At 36.1% G+C, this 21,852-nt stretch overlaps 1 protein-coding gene across 3 annotated transcripts in view; it reads right to left on the bottom strand.

The window, feature by feature from the left end:
• Positions 1-19,512, bottom strand: part of FANCL (FA complementation group L) — a 45,930-nt gene extending 26,418 nt beyond the window's left edge. Inside the window, exons 1-6 of one of the 3 annotated variants that reach the window (XM_026676727.2) lie at positions 19,174-19,512; positions 16,077-16,135; positions 9,125-9,185; positions 6,386-6,442; positions 4,190-4,287; positions 2,772-2,868 (exon numbers count right to left, since the gene is read on the bottom strand). In XM_026676727.2, coding sequence (XP_026532512.1) covers positions 2,772-2,868; positions 4,190-4,287; positions 6,386-6,442; positions 9,125-9,185; positions 16,077-16,135; positions 19,174-19,335 — 534 coding nt within the window. In that variant the 5' untranslated portion in view covers positions 19,336-19,512. The remainder of the gene's footprint in view (positions 1-2,771; positions 2,869-4,189; positions 4,288-6,385; positions 6,443-9,124; positions 9,186-16,076; positions 16,136-19,173) is intronic. The other 2 variants (XM_087961177.1, XM_087961184.1) reach the window with 2 other exon arrangements.
• Between the last annotated feature and the right edge of the window lie 2,340 nt (positions 19,513-21,852).

Genomic DNA, 21,852 nt, shown 5'->3' on the forward strand with positions numbered 1-21,852 from the left:
CATGAGTTTCAACTAGATACTTGCATAATCTGTTCTTTGCAAGCTGCAACTAAAATAACTTTCCAACCAATATTTTCATCTTGGATAACATAAAACAGAGTATAAAAAGAAACTGAAATTGAATGTTCTTGGTTTAAGTACTGTTTTGCAAGTACTGCCTCAGAAGGCATAAACATTTTAAAACTTTATTCCATAATATTTAATTAAATGTACATAACACATCAAATTAACTTAAAAGATTTCATTAAAGATTTCATTCAAGTGTTTGCTCTTCATATTACTGATTAGAAAAAAATATGTATATAACAAATTAAGAAGATAGTTATTTCATCTGAAAAGCACTATAAAGTGCTTTCTGCAGCTGATCTAGACTACAATCCTACCCGGTTTTGCATTTATGAACAGTTACCTAAAATCAAACCACTCCTTTGTGACAATGCTTAGTTAATAAGGCTGTCTAACTTATTTAAAGTATTTGTAGATCCCATCTACTCAGATTCTGGGCAATGAAAAAAAAAGGCTTAGCCTAATGCCCACATCATCCCAAATTAACATCAAAGCCACAAAGCTAACTAGCTAGCCGTCTTCCATGATTCATTCTAGCCCAAAGTGCAACTGGAAAAGAATGGCTAAAACATCAGCAGGGTAGTGGCCAAGCATGTATTTAGAGTACTGTGCAAAGGGTCATACAGAAAAGGCCTGCCTTCTGACTATCATTTTTACAGATAGTCCTCGTTTAAGGACCCTAATTGGGACTAGGAAAGGGAAGGGGCAGAAGGGTAAGGCTAAGAAGAAAATGGAGAGAAAGATATTTCAAGGCAGCAAGCTGTCTGCTCTTCTACAAATCAAGACCAATTAAATTGCACTCACCAGCAGGAGAGAGAGATTGGAGAGAAAATGGCTTCTAGAAAGTACTGCAACACAGATCTGGCACTGGACGAGTCATACTTATTGTAATGGCAATCATGTAACTGAGGGACATTACAAAGGTCATAAATGGCAGTGAAGTTATTTTTTCAGCACTGTTTCAATTTCAATTAGTCACTGAACAAATGGTTGTTAAGGAAGGGCTTCCTAGATGGCCATGCCAAACTGGCAGAAACATCTACAAGTAATAGAAAATGAAGAAGCTAAATACTCTGGGACTTTAGAATTCAAACTGACAGGCACCTATCACGTAAAATTCCAGATTTAAGAAAAGAACTGGAGAAGATAACAAAATACAAATGCCTTCAGACAGGAACAGAATAACTGTGACAAAAAAGCAAAGGTAATACCAATAGTAATAGATGCTTTGGGTGCAATCCCAAAAAAACTGGAGCATCACTTGAACACCACTGGCATTGACAAAATAACCATCAATTGAAAAAGGTAGTTTTACTCGGAACTCCTGACACCCTGCAATATCTTTAACATCATCAAACATCAACATCTCCCTAAACCAGGTCCTTGGAAAGGACTCAATAGGTCCTTGGAAAGGACTCAAATCTAGTCTGAACACCTGGTTAACTATGCAATGAACTATAGTAATAGAAGTCATGGTTGTGGTTAGAGTATCTAAGTAGAGGCTGTAAAAAAGGTTCAATGGGACAAAAGGTGGAAAAATCTTATGGTAGATTTGGAGCTGGGAATGCTGCTGGCGACAGTTTCCAAAGAGTTTTATGATGACTTGAATACGTAGAAGAAAATTTGGAACAAACAGCAAAGCAATCCATGCAGAAGGATAGATTGTGAATAATCAGTTGAAAGGTAGCAAGCTGCAAAGAGGTCACTACCTGGGAGATTCATATATACTTATTGGAATAGTGAGCCTCTCTGACAGGTTTTAAGAGGGGGTTGTTACAGATAGTAAAAAGTAGAAGGCAAGGGTCAGTGTGATTGATAGTGAATGATGGGAGATCAAATGTTGTCATGATGATTGTGATTTTATTTTACGGTCCCACCAGTTCTTGCTTGTAGGCAAATGATATCTCTTGCAGATCTTCTAATGCACCATTGTTGCTACTTTGTCATGTCTTTGTAATCAGTCCATACAATCTTCTTGCAGCAGTTAACCAGATGGTCCACTGTTTCTTTAGCTTCCTTGCAGAAGTGTACTTGCGATCTAATGTTGTTATTAAATTTATTTGCTACCCATCTCGCAATTATGCTGTGTGATCAACAATGGCAATCTCTACATTGTTTTCTCACTGTTTTCTCCCTGAACAGTTACCTTTGTGGAAAGAACTGCCAAGAACTGGCTGTCACCTCCATCATTATCCAGAAATGTCTTGGCTGGAAACCATTTCCTAGGTGTCCACACTCATGCAATTTCTTTTCAATCTCTTTTCCATAATTTCTCCAACATCCACCCATCTGTCACATCCTAACAACTCTCCCTGTAGTATATCCTTTGATGTCCCGTATCTTTTCAATTCTTCCTAAAATACAATCTGTTTCGTAACTTGCTAAGTAAAATAATTGAGCCTCAAATATTTGAAATCTGACTGAATAGAAATAGACAAACTTAATTCTCACATCAATCTACAATGCTGCCTAGATGGGATCATGAATTCCTCAGACTAAATCCAGAATTCCCTCTTGATACCATTAGCCCTTTATATTAAAAACCTCTACATGTTTCAATTGTATTGCATCATTTAAATTGAAAGCAAAAGCAATTCTTAAGATACAAAAGATTATATATGATTTTTCAGCTAATTAATATCCATAGATGTGTATGGAAATTTCATCAAGTTATGATTTTTTCCCAACATTTTAAAAACTCTTACTTTTGAATTTAATTTCAAAGTGATTTGATGATCCCGACCAGAAGAATCTTCAGCTTTTAACCTGATGGTACTAAAAGCAGAATCAATAAACAGAACCCTACAAGAAAGAAAACAAGTTCTGATGTAACTCAATTCTAATCCATTCCTATTAATTTTTTTCAAAATATATTAATTGAAAATCATCTATATGACAGTCCTTTTTGCCATTATAAATTTACTTCCGTTAATATGTAAGTAAACTGTTTCATTCAGTCATATACTTTTTGAGTTATTTATATTATATGTCAGAACTCATGCTGTGGAAATGAACACCATGTTTCAGTTTTGTATCACTGTAACTTTTGGCATATAAAATGTGCTTCTGTCAGCCTTTATTTCTCTACATATTACACTTCCTGGCAAAATTTAAAATTTTCATCCTTTTTTGTATAATGATCCAGAAAAAAAAATGTAGCCCTCATTTGCAGGAAAATACTACAAAGGAGATGTTTAGATATAGGTATATAGATGTAAACACACACACACACACACACACACACACACACACACACACACACACTCACTCACACTAACAACTGGTTTATACTCTTACGCATATTTCTCATAACACTGTTTTACCTGAAGCTATAAAACTAGCTTTAACATGATATTAATATTTCAAGGAAATTCTTTCAAACAAGTAAAATAGTCTAGAGACAGAATTATTTTTAAAATTCATTCTAAAGGTAGATATTTAAAATGGTAATAGCTAAAATTGGGTGGGAGAATGGTAGATAAAACTTTTAATTGTAATCCATCAGGGTTATTTCTCCCACCTGCCTGTAATAATATTTCTTTTTCCTTGTGTATTTTGGTCTGCACTATCCATCTTAGTCCAAGCAGTCACTGCTGAAAATTACTAAGGTGAGATAGGTAGAAATATAAAGGCTGGTTGATCACATCACGGCATATTATACCTGCTTTTCCAAAACAAAATGATTGCTGCTATGAAGCAATATACTGTACACTATCTTTGTATTTACCCTATCAGGTAGGGTATCAGAATATAAATGAAGTGACCCTCTAACAGTATTCTTCCTTAAAAACATTCTGACTTTCTGACAAAAATCAGGCTGAATTGGAAAGGAGTCCAACTCAGTTCTTATAAGCAAAAAGTTAAGTTAGACATCAGTTCCCCTAACAGAGGAAGAAGCCCAAAATGGGAGTTTTGCTCTAAATAATCAAATTCAGAAGAGCTAGCTTTTATATAATATTAAGATTTTAAACTTTATTAAATATTGATTAACTATAACTATTTAAAAAGCAAAATTCTAAGTACTGAAATAATCAGAGCAAAATCCAGTATACTGTATATAAACATTTTAAAAGCTGGCAGGTTAACTTTTTGGTATTTGCAGAAGAAGAATAAACATGAATACTTATTCCATCCCAAATTTTCTATATCTCCGATGAGGCCAGAATAATATTGTGGAGGTGGTTGGGCACGTAATTCTTCTGTGTTTTTCAAAGCAAGTTCCTGTTTTTATTTTTTAAAAAAAGTTTATTTAATTCATTTTTTGTGACTTGGTTCCTGTCTGTCTGTCTAACTATCTATCTAATCATCTACTAAATCTATCTATGAATCTTAAAATTAAAACTAGAAATATTTTTGCTTATATTCCTATTCAGTATGACATACACTACAACTATTCACATTATTCAGAAATAAACTTGAAAATAATCAAAGTGATTAGGTGCAGGTAATTGTTCATAAGTTCATAAATACACAACTACCTGAAAATAAACCCAATTCAGTTAGGTTCATTGATATCTTGTAGATATTAGTTGGCTGAAATTCTAGTCATGACAATTTTAGATAGATAGCAGCAAGGTCTCTTGGCTAAAACAGAAAAACCTTAATCCATTAAACTGCTTTTAAACACTTGGCTAGCAACCCCTCCACATTTTAAACAGGTATTATTCCATGCATATATGCATATATATGAAGTATGTATCAGATATTAAAAAATGGTGAGTGTCAAACACTGGCTAAAAGCACACTTTAAAAAGAAAGGGATCCATTAAATGAATGGCTGTCTTAATGGGAAGATACATATAGAAAATCTTCAACATCAGCATAATCCCTCTAGAGGGATCAGCTTTTTAATTGCACTTAGTTAAAAAAATGAAGCTGGGAAGGAATTTTTGGTGACTATATTTGAGAATAAAAGATAGTCTAAATAAATTAAAAGTAATCTGATAACAATTTCATAACATTTATTGGATTATTTTCCTCTTATTATTCTTTTCCACTATCACCGCCCATGTGCTCAAGATGGCAAAAAACAGAGAAGACTACAAAATCCAATTTCAATTCAGGTTCTAAAAGTTCAATTTTTAAAGGATTATCTGCAATAAATAGAGTGTTTTCTCAAGGTAATGTATTCATGCAAACCACAAACTATGCAGCATTGCAATGCTGAATTTACACTTAACTTTTTACATTCAATAGCCCTGTGCGGAACAAAACTTCTTTTTACTTTAATAATTTTTATAAAATCAAGGTACAAAGATGTGGATTTCATAGCACAGGGAGGGAAGGGCATATCCTTAGAAAACAATTAACATACAAAATAATAATTAAAAGATAGGCTTTTTCATGGGAGTTAAGGGACTAGTTAACATGAGCCTTACACGTGCTCTTTATAGTCTTCTTTTAAGAGCTATACAAGTGCTACAATAAGGGAGCAATCAATCTTTAAAAGAATTAATAATTTTGAAAAGTCATAAAATAATGGAAGGTATGGAAAAATCTATGATAAAAATTCAAAAGAACTGTCTAAAAGGTACACTTATACCACATTATATGCTATATTTACTACAAAGGATACTTTCTTGAATGGCATTCTCTTAGCAGCAAAGTATTTTAAGCAAAGTACTATTTACCGACTTAGAAAAGGGAATTAAAAGGGGAAAACTCACTGAAGCAGTGTAGGTTGCTACAAATGAAATATTCATATTTTATATTTTATATTCTTGTGGAACCTGTTACCAGACTTCATTTTACTAAAGTTATTATTCCTACTTACCATTATAAAATCAGAATTTATTATTTATTAATTAAACTTATACGTCACCTATCTTACCTCAAGATAACAATGAAAGCTATAGCCCTATATCAGAATCATACACTGTAGATGGGAGTGCTCAAGAACTAAATATATACATAAGCTACTAGATTCATATAGCTAACCCTTAATAAGTACACAACAAGGAAGAAAAATGGACATTCAATACAGATACTCCTTGTTCTGTCTTATCAATATTGATCCTACCAATGAAAAATTGAAGAATATTTATTGTTAACAACAAAACAACTATCTAGTTTACATATTGATCATTCATTATCACAAAAATGATTTTATAACAGCTAGTTTTGCAGGAGTAGATTTATAACTATTGACTTGAAAAGTGAAATTTACAAGCAGTAGCATTATCCTGTACAGATAACTATTTCTTAGAAGGATTTTATTTTAAAATGTAGGTATTAAATTATTAATGAAACAGATACCTTGTTCATTATAGCATTAATCAACAAATTGATATCAGTAGTCCTCTGCAAAATTGTAACTCACCAAAATAGTCTTCAACTCTACCATGAAACTGACTAGATCTGAAGAATGTTCCAACCTCTGAAAAACAATTTTTTGTTAAGAACTTCATGCAACTTCTTTTTATATTATGCTAGATATGGATTATTTTTTCAACATTTAGCTGGCAACTAATATTCTTAAACCGAAGTTGAAGAATCACATGAAATTAGCACTGGGGTATAGTTCAGAAGGCATATAGTTAAAATGTTTACCTCTGTCTCAAGGCTCCCTCAGCTTTAGGCGGGAACATGGAGATTACCACATTATGATTACCACATTATGACTATCAATCAGTAGAATGGACATTGCCAATTGAATGGAATTCCACCATTACCCCAAAAATCCCGCTATGTTTTAGATACACAAATTATTTTTGAGCTCCTAATTAGGAAAAGTGAAGGAAGTTGAAAGCATTCATGAAAAAAAAATCTGACAAGCAACTGAGAAGATAAATGCACATCAAAGTAATTCACTAGAACAGGAGTCCCCAATCCTCCGTCCATGGACCAATACCAGTTTGTGGCCTGTTAGGAACCAGGCCACACAGGTGAGCTGAAGGCATGTCTTCCACCTCCAGGCATGCAGTGAGTCTCTAGGGGTCAGGTCAGGACAACAGAGTGGCAGAAGATTTCCTGTCAGCTGCGCTTGCAACTAGCTTGCCACTCCTAGGCTCCATGTCCTTCTTCTTCGTCCTCTTTCTGTTACCTCTTCTTCCTCCTCCTGGTCTTGTTTGTCTTCCTACCTCTTTTTTCCCCTCTTCTTTCTCCTCACTTTCCTTTTCTCCCCCTTCCGGCACCCCATCCCTTCATGCAGCTCTCCAGATTTGCAAGCCAAACGCATGCCAGCTTGCAACCAAGGGCTAACCTCTCCCCTTAAGAGCTGCATCTCCAAGGGAATCGCTCTCTAGTTTGCACCTTTTCCAAGGCCACTGAGCACGCTCTCTCTCTCCCCCTCTCCCTCCAACCCCAGGTGGGACCGTTTAGGTCCCATCTCAGGGCTCCCATATATATATTACAATAAATGTAATGCGCTTGGAAAACTTCCATGAAATGAGTCCCTGGTGCCAAAAAGGTTGGGAGCCACTGCACTAGAGTACAAAGCTATCTCCTGACAATAATTTTCTTAAATGAAGGCTACACAGGTAGTCCTAGAGATACAAGTCAATTACCAAATGTACAAAGTTATGATAGACATCCCAAAAGCACGTAGGACCCTGTTTCAGTTACAATGGTTGCAGTACCTGTGATCATTTGCCTTTACCATAGGAATGTTGCATCATCCCCGCCTTCTATCCTGATGTGACCCCTGCAGCTCCTGGGCCTGCTCCCCATATCTCTTGGAAGCAGACGCCATTTTCAGTGTTCTGACAATTCCTTGCAGAAAATGGTGGCAGCTTTCTGCCCTGATCAGCTGCCCGTCAGGAGATTGAAAACGTCTTCTGGCTCTTGCTAGGCTTTGGGAAACCAGATCCTGCATGCTAAGGTGACAGCTTCAGGATGAGCTTCTTAAAACCCTATCCTTACTTTAAACTCCTCCCTCATCCCAGAAAGCCACATTTCTTCAATAAAGAAAACAAAACAAAAAAGCTGGAAGAGACAGATTGTTGATCTTTCTCTTCCCTCCCCAACCAAGTACTAAACCTAAACTCCCCACCTCTGCCCTCCATTCTCTATCCCTTTGAAAAACCTTACTTTGACTGCAGGCTGCAGAGTGGAAGAATGGAAGGAAGCAACGAAAATCTTTCTGCAGCTTTTTGCCTTGAGCTGCCAAAAAAAGTTGATCTCTAAAAGTTTAGCTACCTGCAGCAAAATGGGACAGAAGCTGGTCTGGTAGAAGCCATGAGAAATTTCCAGTCTCCTGCTGGCCAGCTGATTGGGCAAAAGCTCTGAAAGGCTAGGGAACCAGAAAGACAGGGGCATCTTGACAGGAAGAAGGGCAATAGTAAAACCAGGAAAGGCAGGCAGGTTCAGTTTTCCTTTCCCATTGTTGTTCTCTGGCAAGATAACTGTGCTGTGGGAGCATGTACCACCCAAGAAGCAAAAGCAGGATATGCGGTATCTCAGGAGGTAAGGGAGGTCCTGTGCCTGCACTAGGCATGCCAAAATCTCCGCACCTGAGCCACCTTGCTCCACTTATCAGATAACACATTTGTTAAATGAGTGCACTGGAAAGAAAAGGGTTGGCTGATCTTTATTTCAGGCTCTTCATTTAATGCTCGTCCCGACTTCCAACCCTAATGGGCAGGCTCCATTATAGTCATAACTTGAAGACTACCTGGGGAAACAATATTTGGTCACTTTCAATTTTTTCCCCTCTCGTTCCTATTTTTTATATGATACAACTTCACAAAAAATACTATGGGTTGGTCTTTGATTGAATATAATTCAGTTTTATTTTTGCCTTATCCCATTGGCTGTTCTTTTAACCATTTTTTGACATTTTATCTTCTTATTTGATAAATTTGTTGCTCTGCATTTCCTATAAACTCTTCTTTGCCTTAACAGTTATAGACATATGACTCCAGAACTGACATTCCTCCTTCACAGAATTCTGTTGGATTCTCTTTGTCCCTTAGAATTAAGGTCATAATTTGTTGAGCTTTTGATAAAGCCCATAATCCATGTACTATGAACCATTTCAATAAAAATCAATATAGCAGTCATGATTTTCAAATTAATGTAGATTCTATCATTTTTTTTTTAAAAAAGTTTGAATGGATACCTGCTTTAAAATCAGATGATATCCATGAAGCAACTTTTTCAGATACCAGCTACACTGAATCCTATAGAAATAAAGTTTTCATGATTAATTAAACCTAACATTCAACCTAACATTCAAATGAAAAAGAGATAGATAGATACATAGATAGATAGATAGATGATAGATAGATAGTTTGGAAAGAGATAAAATACATTAACCCATCATTATTTTTAGTACTTTGCATCTTATATGTTAACATCAATACTGTACTTTACAACTAGAAATTTCCATTATATACGTTTATAAATGGAGAAACACATCTCGATGAAATGTTATCATACAGCATTAGAAAAACTTCTGTAAAGTTAAAACTAGTCCTCAATTTACGACCACAAATGGGGCCAGAATTTTGGTCATAAGTCAAGGTACTCACATGATCAGACCCAATTTTTCAACTTTCTGAATTGTTGAATCATGCATTTGTTAAGGAATCCCGTCATGTATGATTCTGTGACAGTGGGGGAGGAGGCTGTGACATTTTATGACAACTAAAAATGTGCTACAGGCCATAAAGTTCCCTTTCTGAGTCTATCATGACTTTAAACAACCAGTTGTAAATTGAGAATTATATATGGTATATTTAATAAATTTATGCTTTGGAAATTAGTACAGATGTGCAGTGTGATGGATCTAAAGCTAAAAAGGTACTTCACAGAGATCATGGGCATGGTAATTGTGCAATCTCAGGGGAAACTTGCAATGGCGATACTGGAGCTTCATAGTGGACATGGACAAGCTGTCAGTGTCTTCTTATCTCAAAGGTTTATTTTTCTGCAACAGGTACACTATGGGGCCCATGCCTACTCCAAAGCACTTTTTTTGGCTTGGATCTGAAGCACTATAAATCTGTAGAAGTAATGCAAACCTTATAGATTGTTGAAAACCCAACTATTTTATTGCATTTTATTTTAATAACTTTCATTTTCACACATTAAACTTTACAAGAACAAATACTGTTAAAAGTATATTGCAGAATATTGCAACCAAGGGCTCTTATGAAGAACACTTATGAAGCCTTGCTCCTCCCGTTTGTTCAAATATCTGGTATAAGAAATGCTGCAGGTAAGTTCTTGGCCCATTGTTTTATTTTATTTATTTATTTTTCACACTTTTTAACTCCCTCAGAGAGATGCTCTGGCCAGTGTATAATTTAATCAATAAAATTAATTGAAATTGGTGTATATTCTTAAACACTTTTTGCCTGTGAATCCAAAATATTACTCTTATTTCACACAGGATTTAAATCTTTCATATGAATAGCTATCACATAATGTTATAAGAACTCCACAAATTGATTGAAGAAGTTTAAAGCAGGTAGAGATACTGTTTTCCAAGTTTTAACAGAGAAGACTGACCTGAACGTGGATTTAAAAATAACATGCTAAAATAATATGGAAAAGGGTGTTACAGTGGACATAAAAAATAATGTCTTCATAATTAAAAGGGATTATATAAACAATAAACCAAGAGAGTGAAGTGGAACATTTTTCTATATTGGAATTCTTAAAGCTTTGAAGAATTTTGTGAAAAGGGACAAAGAAAGAATGAAAACAAGTTCTAAGATAATATTTGAAGGGATCAAGACTGTTAATAAGGAATATAAAGTTAGTTTATTTGATCAAGGTTAAAATAGTTATGTTATCTCTGGTAATCAATGAACTTTTGCTAATCAAGATTGAAATGACAACTTTTTAAGATCTGTTAAGCTATTAAGTTTTTTAACAGATGGAATACAAGAAGAAAAGATCATTTGTTTTAAGAAAATTAATTCTTTTTTTTTTTTTTTGTAAATTTTATTTGAGTTTTCACAAAGAAATACAAATAAAACATCTTTTTTGAAAGTAGCGTAATCCCGGGTTACATTTCTTCCTACAGACACAAATTCAATTTCATGCTCATTTTTGTTCTATTCCATATCTTATTACTGTTTTACATTTTCTACATAGCTTCTCCCCTCTTTTAATTTTCTCAATTTTATTTTAATTATGTCATCTCAATTCAAGTCATTATATTCATACTTTTTGTCTGTCCTGTTTCAATTTCATATTATCTTTTCTCATTAAACAAAGTTTCTCCTGTAGTTGCTGATTGGAGTATGACACCTTTATATCTTTTAATTTTATCCATTTAACTCTTATTTAAGCTTCAATATATACCTTAAAGTTATAACATTCAATATAACTTCCATTCGGATTCTGCTTGGTACATTCTTAAAATACACACTATATTCTTAAAAAAAAAAGATTATAAATATATGTAGTTAAAACAACACATTCCATTCCAATTCAATTCTATCATTGTTAATATTCATTAAAATCTTAACTGCTTTAACATTACTTTTCAATTAAATATCATACTTCTATGGGAACAGTTATAAGCTTTCCATAATTAATTCCCCCCCCTTCACTTATATTTTATAAAACATTAACTAATTAAAATGTTTCCGTCCCTTCCTAATTCAATTCTCTCATTTATTTTATTTCATTTGTTTTGTTAACAAACATTTCACTAGAATACAATAACTATTTTATCCCTCATTTTAATCATACATTGTTTCCAATTTTCTAAAAATTATTTCTATTACTAATATAACAATACAATCTTATGTACCTTTATGGAACCCCTTTTTCAGTTAAATTTTCATCCATTATCTCTAAATAGGCCCTGTTTCTCTATATCTTGTGTCTGTCCTTTGTAACTTCTTTTCCTTTCCTTCTTCCCTCTCTTCTTCTCTCTCCCCTTTTTACCCCCTTGTCTCTCTGCCTCTATTTCTCTCTTCTGTTGCTTTCCAATATTATACTTATTTTTCTAACTATTTTTCTTTTCTTTGGTTGTTTTTTTAAGTCTTAAATTCTCCATTCTCTTTTCCCCCCTTTCTTTTTTCTTCCTCACATAGAATTACTTGTTCATTAAAGATGGCTTCTTCTTTGTCCCAGTCTTCTTGTTTTGCAGGCGTTCCTTGTTGTTTCTCATAGTTCCAAATCTCCATTTCTAAGAATTGAAAGACGAAGCCATTCTTGTGCATCTTCTTTGTACTTTTTAAGTTCCATTTTCAATTCATCCAGAAGTAGTGCCATTGTATAAATTTTTAAACAACCACCCGATTGATGTTAGTCATTCAAATTTATTTATTTATTTTATTTATTTATTTATTTATTTGATTTGCCAATTGTTTACAAGATAATAAGTATAAATGTATACATAGTTGTGAATACATGAAATGGTTACATATAAGAAAAATAAAAGAATAAGAGAAACAATAGGACAGGGACGGTAGGCACGTTGGTGCGCTTATGCACGCCCCCTACAGACCTCTTAGGAAAGGGGTGAGGTCAATAGTAGACAGTCTAAGGTTAAAGTTTTTGGGGTTTGGGGAAGAAACTACAGAGTCGGGTAGAGTATTCCAGACATTGACCACTCTATTGCTGAAGTCGTATTTCCTGCAATAACCAAGAATCTAAAGATCACCAAGTAATCCAAATACACACAAGCTGTTTCTTTTTGCTTTTTTTCACTTTCTCTTCCTGGGGTTCTACTATTTAGTTGCCAAGTTTCAGTTAAAATGTATCTTTTAGAAGTCTTATTGGAGTTTTGCTGTAAATTCCTTTTAATTCCAGGCAGTCTCCTCCCTTTTTCCAGATCCTGCCCTTTTATTCTTTTTCTCTCCTTTCCTGCTTTTAAAATTTTTTTAGTGTCCAGAAATCTTTATTATCCCTTTGACATTTTATTTTATTTTCAGCTTAATTGCCTGTTGATGTCAAAGCGGATTCTTTCCCCCGATTTCTTATTTAAGTCTCTTAGCTGTCAATATAGAGAGAAGAAAAAAAAAAACCAAACCTTTCCCTTTTCACTTTCCTTCGCTGCTTCACAATCTTCTTTGGGAACAATGTTATTTTTTTTTAATTTAAATTCCAGGGTACCTTAGTTGTTGCTTTTGCAATTTAACCCGGTCAGCCAGAACTTTCACTTCTTATCTTCCTCCTGCACATTCTTTTCCGGTCGAGTTCTTCTTTGAGGTGGCCATTTCTGACCACCGCTGCAACCGTCTTCGGAAAAGGGAGTAATGGCCAGCTGAGGAGGAGAGCTGAGGCTCTCCTCAACCCTGCTGGCAGTCTCCCCCCTCTTCACCACCTCTATGGGGTGGCTTAGCCCCGAAACCAGCCGGCTCGGGGCGCTCCAGCGGCGAACCCAGACAGAAACTGCGCATGATCGCAGATTTCTGTCTGTCGCCGAAGACACTCAAACCGGAAGCCTAAGAAAATTAATTCTTAAAAATATTAAAATTATTTATATTTGTTAATAGGAAGTTATTTCTTTATATAGTTCCTTTCCTTTGCTATATTATTTTTCTTTTTCATTTTTTAATATTTTTATTATTTTTTAGTTTGTATTAACTTTTATATTTGCAATTGTAGTTTTAATAAAATTACTATTTAAAAAAGCCATGCCAGAAATTGACAGTAACATTCCTTATTTTGTTGATATTTCTCAGGGGCCTTACATTTTACTTAGTAAATGAATTCTAAATGCAAGATTTTCCTAAGGAAGTTGGCATCAAATCACAAGTAGGAACTGACATAAGTAGGTAAGTCTTTGCAAATAGAAAGAGATTACTTGCGCAGATGAAAAGAAAAAGAAGGCCGAAGTTTGCTCCATGTATAGAAAAGGTGGATTGAGACCAATGAAAAAGATAAACAGACCTAAATTTAAAAAGGCCAGGCTCTTTTTCTTCCTCCATCTAACCTCCTGGAACAAAACAGCACCTTAAAGCCTGCTCTCCCCAACACCTTTCCTCCACCTCACCCTGAATCTGACATATCAATGAACAAATGGTGATAACTATGTCAGAATTTAGAAGACACTCTACCTTTGAAAAATCTTCAGACATTTCCTCATGCCCTATTTTCCCCAATTGTTCCCATTTCCTTTCCTTATATAAGGATGCTGAGTTTTGTTATAACTTAATCAAATTTTAGATGCTCAATTTTGTGCATATTTATAAAAATTTAAATTTAAAAAGCCATAGAAAGCCAAACTTGGACTGATCCTTAAACTTCTTGCACACAGTGTAAAGTATGACTCAAACAGCAAGGCTATTTTGAGAAGTGAGACATACAAGTTATCTTATGAGTCAATCTGGCAAGAATAATGATGCAGTAACGTAGGGCTTGACTTGGTAGGAATAGCCATACATTAATGCAGAATTTACCAAGCTAAATCTGAGAGATTATCTGAAAAATGAGTGGATCTTGATGTAATAGATACATCATACAAATAACATGTGCTATGAAACAGAACATCATAGTGCATATCTTACTGTCAAGTTGGAAAAGGAAGAAGTTGCTTTCTTGGGAGAATTGAAAATATTTTAGTTTTCTAACAGTCAGTTATTATCTGAGTATAACTTCAGTTTGATTGATTCTAAGACCAAATAAGAAAACTAAGATCATGGCATCTGGCCCTCTCAATTCCTGGCAAATAGATGGGGAAGCAATGGAGTAGTGACATATTTTATTTTCCTGGGCTCCAAGATCACCACAAATGGGGACTACAGCCAAGAAATTAAAAGACGCTTGCTCCTGGGGAGGAAAGCTATGGCAAATCTAGACAGAATACTAAAAAGCAGAGATGTCACTCTGCCAACAAAAGTGCATATAGTCAAGGCTGTAGTTTTCCCAGTTGCAATGTATAGTTGTGAAAGGAAGGCTGAGCACCAAAGAATTGTGGCCTTTGAACTATGGTGCTGGAGAAGACTCCTGCAAGTCCCTTAGACTGCAAGGCAATCAAACCAGTCAGTCCTAGAGGAGACCAACCCTGACTGCTCTTTAGAAGGCCAGATCCTGAAGATGAAACTAAAATGCTCTGGCCACCTAATGAGAAGGAAGGACTCACTAGAGAAGAGCCTAATGCTGGGAACGATTGAGGGCAAAAGAATGACAGAGAATGAGGTGGAAAGATGGAATCACTGAAGCACTAGGCGTGAGCTTAAATAGATGGTAGAGGAACAGGAAGGCCTGGAGGAACATTGTCCATGGGGTTGCGATGGGTCAGACACGACTTTGCGACTAACAACAAACAAGACCAAATACATCTTTCTAGTTATATTTCTGTAGCTCCAGCCCTCAGAATTATAAAATATTTCCTACACTTCTATAAATTGCATTAAATATTCTCAAATGATGACTTGACTACATTTGAGTTAACTCAGGGGTGTCACACTCAATTTCATTGAGGGCTGCGTCAGGGTTGTTTGACCTCAAAAGGTCGGGGGGGTGGATTGTGGCTGGGGTGGGCATGACGCAGGACTGCACCTTTACACACATGGTTTTATACACTTATAAAAATAGAGAAGCGTACATTTCTGTGATAGTTTTTTAAATACTTATTTGATCTACTTGATCACCTTATGAGAGATCAGATCAAGAAACTGACTCCATAGGAAGACTAGAACTATAAATTATTGACATAGGCTATAGTAGCAGAATCCAGCAAGCCTCAAAGGTAAAATATTTTACCTTTCCTCCCTTTTATAACCTTCAAGAACGGCCTCCTGCAGCACTCCACAGGCTCCATTTTGGGCCTGGAAGGCTTCCTGCAGCACTCTGGTGGCCAAAACCAGTTATGAGGAGCACAACCCCCCATGGCCCATTTTTGCTAGCAGGGGCACCGCAGGCCGGTCCTTTGCTATTTCCAGGCTGCCCCGCAGGCCAAATCTAAGCACCCGCAGGCTGGATGCAGTTTGACACCACTGAGTTAACTAGTATCAAGATCAACTAGTAACAACAATTCAGTCACTAAAATTGCTGACATGTTGGAAATATCTTCAAGTCAAATTAATGATCATTCCTTTCCTTGTAGGAAAATGAAATGATTTTGAAACGAAAACAGTACATAAAGCAATTATGCTCCTCACCTAGCATTTTTCAACTGACCATCCGTTGGTAACAATATCCTTATGTGAAAATCTCTCCCCTGGAAATACAAAATCACATTAGGCATAATATTTTCAGATACATGAATTTATCAAAGCCTACATGCTTGAGCATATCAGGAATTTTTAAAGATATGTTCTAACATTATTTTTTTACATTTTAAATGTAATTTGCATTTAAATTCATCTATTTAAGGCCTACACAATATATATAATAAAACTAACACTGGCACTAAATTGTCAATATAAAATAAAGGTTATTTGCTCAACAAGAGACAAATATAGGAATAAATGGACCAATAGTCAGACTTTGTATAGGTTTTCTACATATGATTTGATAAAGAAAGACATGATTGAAAAGAAAAAAGAAACTAGGAGCAAAACCAAGATTTTTAAAATAGTCAATACTGATTAATATAACCCACAAAGAAAAGTTCTTTCGGGAATTGTCCGTAATTTTTAATAGTAGGAATGGGGTCCCAGGAGAAAATAAGAAACAGTAATCTATTCCAGACCTGAGCATTTTACAGTCCATGGGCTACATGCAGGCCTTTGACTCTCCCTGTCTGGCCTACAGTGCAATGGGGGAGGAAAGAGGCAGTGGCAGGACAGTGGCTGTCCATGATAGTCCCAGCTTCTCTTTAAAACTAAAGGTAGTCTTCAACTTACCATTCTTTTAGTGACCATTTGAAGTTATGACACTGAAAAAGTGACTTATAACCAGCATTCACACTTACAACTGTTGCAGCATCCCTATGGTCACATGATCAAAATTTGGGTGTTTGGCAACTGGTTTATATTTATGACATTTGCATTCTTCCACGGTCATGTGATTTGTTACCTTTCCAGCTGGCATCCAGCAAGCAGAATCAATGGGAAAAGCCAGATAAAGCTTGTAATTCCCACAAACATCCATATACCTCTTTTATATGGCTAGCTCCATTTTCACTGTATCAACATTTATTCAGAGACTGAATATGAAAGGAAAGTCGAGTTTGTATCTCAGAAAATATAGCTGACAACTTAGAATTACATTATGTGCTCAATAACACTTGAATTACTATTTAAACTGTCATGTGTTAATATTACAGGTTATGGAACTTGAAAACAACTACAGAAAATGTATAAAATCCTGCCATTTCAACTTCGTGCACTCTCATAAAATCACTAAAACTAAAATGTTAGTTTTCTAGTATAGTTCATTAAGCTCTAATTTGTAAAACGATTAATGCCAAGTTTAATGATTAAACTTTTTTTTCAACATTTCTACAAAACACTAATTTCAAGAAACTGTCACAATGTAATCGGAAGTACAGAGAAGCATAATTAATGTATCCTATAGCCTTTAGTTTCATAGTATATTGTAACTTATATTTAAATAGCCTTTTTTAAAAAAATTAAAAGCAGATGTAATTGTAAATTGCAAAGGTCAAATAAGTATAATTTGGCATATTACTTTTTAAAAAATCTACAAACCTCCCCATTTTACTGGAAAAATAAATATATTGTAGACTTAAATTATAAATGGGCAGTAACCTTAAAAATATTAAATGGGGAGAGGAGAATATTTCTTCCCTTTTCTCCAATTGTTCTTTGCAAACAAGTGTATTTCTCCAAATGTATTTTTTGTAAACTAGAAATAGACGGTTTAGAAAATGAGTGATGCAAATTCTTTTGAAAACTAGAAAGAAAATACAATAAAAGTAATGTATGCTTAAATAATACTCTCTTCTCCTACGATAGGACATTTTCCTAATGATAGGAAGTTATTTTTCCTCGACATTATTGCTCCAAGCAGTCATTTCCCTAGGGCTGTAATTCTCAACCTCAACCACTTTAACTTCAACTTGCAGAACACTGCTGTAGGATACAGGTAGTCCTTGACTTACAATGTCTTGTTTAGTAATCATTCAAAGTTATGACTGAAAAGTGACTTATGACCATTTTTCCCACTTAAAACTGTTGCTGCATCCCAGTCACCTGATCAAAATTCAAATTCTTGGCCAACTGACTCATATTTATGATGGCTGCAATGTCCTGGGGATCATATGATCCACTTTTGTGACCTTCTGACAAGGAGAATCAATGGAGAAGCCAGATTCACTTAACATCTGCAGTGATTCACTTAACTGTGGCAAGCAGTCATAAAATGGGGCAAACTCACTTAATAAATGTGTCACTTAGCAACAGAAATTTGGGGCTTGGTTTTGGTCATAAGTTGAGAACTATCTGTATACCCCATGATTCTGAACAAATAGGCCTTACTTATCCTGGCAGAAAATAAAGACACTGCAGTGTACTTAATCTTGAGGACAGAACTGGAAAGCTATCTTAAGGCAGGGAATCCTACGAAACATGGGTTTTCCAGCACTTCAAACAGCCCGAAATTTTCAGGTTGCTTACTGTGTTATGTCCCAAAAGTGTTTTTCCAGGTGGCAACTGGACTTTGTTTTTCCTTTGAAAACATTTTGCTTCTCATCTAAGAAACTTCTTCGCTTCTGACAGGATAGTATAAAACCTTTCATTCCCCACTATTCTATCGAAGCTGAAGAAGCTTCTTGGATGAGAAGCAAAAGGTCTTCCAAGAAACACCAGAAAGTCCAGGTGCTTCCTGAAAAAGTACTTTGGAACAACCATGATCTGGATGACTGAGAATCTCTACAGACTTTTTACTATGTCTTAAAATAATAAAATTGGTAAGCCTTAAAAGGGCTATAGGACTTCTCTTCTTTGATACCAGAGGTTTATTATACGACTGTCCTTCTAACAATACCTCTGTTTTGTGTGTATGCCATTGGAGATGCTAGCGAGAGAAACAGGGCATTTATGAGATATCTCTCTCTTCAGCCGAAAAGAAGCAATGCAAGGCTTGGATATACTTCCGAAAAAAACACAGGATCACAATTCTTAACGAACACAGAAATCATCATCAGGGTGGTTTTCGGGGACCATCCTATCCCTTAACTGCCACATCACATTCTCGGAAAACAGAAAAAAACACGAATGAACCGGAACCGAGATATTCCAACTGCTACTGCCAACACCACCCCCTCCTCGCCCGCCCCGAGTGTTTCGGTACCTGGGCGGTGACGAAGCCCTCATAGACACTCTTTTCCCGGTTCTGGGGCAAGAGGAGCGGGCACTCGCGCAGCAATGACCCGAATCCAGTAGCCATTTTTCGGCTTGTTCCTTTCCCTTGGCCCCTAGAACGGCATACCCTGGTCCGCCAAAACAAGCGCATGCGCTTCTTTTTCCTCCCTCGTCAGGAAAACACACTATTTTTATCGGGCGAAAATACTGTATTTTCTCATTAATCTTTAATGAGAATTAAAGCCGGGGAGAAAGCCTTGGAGAAGAATCAGGAGAAAACAACGAAAAGTAGAGCACGCCACTAACTGAAAGCCAACCCGCGCTCTGTTTCGAAGCGGCAACTTACTGCTTACTCCTGATTGGACAGAAAGGCCACAGCGCCGCGCGGGAAATAACGGCCGCACCTCTGCGCGAGGGGCGGGGCTTCATGAGATGTAAGAACGGTCCCCCGCGTCTAACTTTTCAATGGCGGGATTCTCTTTCGTCCTGTGGGGATTGTCCCTTTTTATTTATTTTAGGCTGTCTTGCGTTGAAATCAAAATTTGACTTCCGTCCAATAAGACTTTTTCCCCTGCAAGTAGTACTGCCATTGGGCGTTTGTCGTCTTCATGAAATAAATTCGTTTTGAAGGGGCCAGACGGTTGATATTTATTAGTTCTTTAAAGACGCCGGCAGACTGCTTTTCGCATCAGTGAGAAAATTGCCTCACTCATTTCAAACTATAGTATAAGTATATACATAATAAATGAGTACAAATAAATGGATAAATAAATAGATAAATAAACAAATGGATAAACTAGTCTTTTCAGTTATTTAAAGCACCCTATATAGAACTGCCTCACGAGAAAAGTTCGAAGCTACACAAGTAGTCCAAACTGGGCATTTCTCTTTAAATTTGTGATTATATCAATAATTTATAATACTTATTTATTGTAACCAAAATATATTACTCATTTCAGTTGTTATGGCCATCCATGTCAAAATTAACCGAGCAGCTAACCCAACCTAAAACACTAGATATAAGTAGCACGTAACAGAAAATAGATAATAAAAGCATGAAATAGTAATCAAGAATAAATAAATAGCTCTAATGATCTAAGTGCTAAAGCCCACTGTAACTACATAGCCAAAAAGGCATTAAGAGTTGTTAACCTAATCCTATGTAGCTTTTTCTCTGGTAATATCACACTACTAACTAGAGCATATAAAACATTTGCTAGACCAATACTCAAACACAGCTCATCAGTCTGGAACCCACATTACGTATCTGATAATTAACACAGTTGAGAAAGTCCAGAAATATTTCACAAGAAGAATTATCCACTCCTCTACTCGTTGCAGAATACCTTATGCCACTGGACTTGAAGTTCTAGACCTAGACAACCTAGAACTCCACATTGCAATGTCCTACCTGTCAATGAATACTTCAGCTTCAACCATAACGATACAAGAGCGAACAATAGATACAAACTCAAGGTTAATCGCACCAAACTTGATTGCAGAAAATACGACTTCAGCAACAGAGTGCTCAATGTCTGGAATACTCTACCTGACTCTGTGTTTTCTTCCCCAAACCCCAAAAACTTTAACCTTAGACTGTCTACTATTGACCTCACCCCTTTCCTAAGAGGTCTGTAGGGGTCGTGCATAAGCACACCAACGTGCCTACCATCCCTGTCCTATTGTTTCTTTTATTTTTCTTATATGTATCCATGTATTCATAACTATGTTTTTACTTATACCTATTATCTTTTAAGCAATTGACAAACCAAATAAAATAAAAAATAAATATAGAATTATCAGGTTGGGTATAACAGGGGTCCCCAACCACCGGTCCGCGGACCGGTACCGGTCCGCGGAACAAGTCCTACCGGGCCGCTGGTTGCTGGGCGCCGCCATCTTTTTTTGATGAAAAAGTGCTTCCGGTGAGCTTTTTCGGGTAGAAAGCTCACCGGAAGCACTTTTCATCAAAAAGATGCCGCGCTCGATGAGCTTTTCCGGTAGAAAGCCATTTCTACCCAGAAAAGCTCACCGGAGCTGAAGCGCCGCCATCTTTTTGATGAAAAAGTGCTTCCGGTGAGGTCACCGGAAGCACTTTTCATCAAAAAGATGGTGGCGCCCAGCTGATGCCGGTACCGGGCCACGGCACCCAGCTGATGCCGGTACCGGGCCGCGGCATAAAAAAGGTTGGGGATCACTGGGGTATAAGGATGGTCATACATTCTTAATATGCTGAAAATATATGGTGAGTATTAACAAGATAAGCAAACATTCTAGGATTCACCAATAATTATATATGATTTTTTTTGTCTATGCTGTAATCAGTGTCTCCCATTTTTCATCATTTTGTCTTTGTAACCCATTTGTATGGTGTGGAACCACATGTACATGTGGTTGATCTATGTCAGGGGTCTCCAAACTTGACAACTTTAAGATTTGTGGACATAGCTGGCTGTAGAATTCTGGGAATTGAAGTCCACAAGTCTTAAAGTTGCCAAGTTTGGGGACCTCTCGACTAGATTATCAAGGAAGAGAAAATAACATGCAGCAGATGCTTAGCAAAATTTAGTAATACTACAGATTGGCTGTTTACATTGAAATCAGGTGCAAGATAGTGATGGTAGGTAAATTATTGGGCAGTTTAGTTTGGTATTTATTTCAGTAGGCT

The sequence above is a fragment of the Notechis scutatus genome, chromosome 1, assembly GCF_049901735.1.
Source record: "Notechis scutatus isolate UNSWTSFEM ecotype Mainland chromosome 1, rNotScu1.2, whole genome shotgun sequence".
NCBI classification, from domain to species: Eukaryota; Metazoa; Chordata; class Lepidosauria; order Squamata; family Elapidae; genus Notechis; species Notechis scutatus.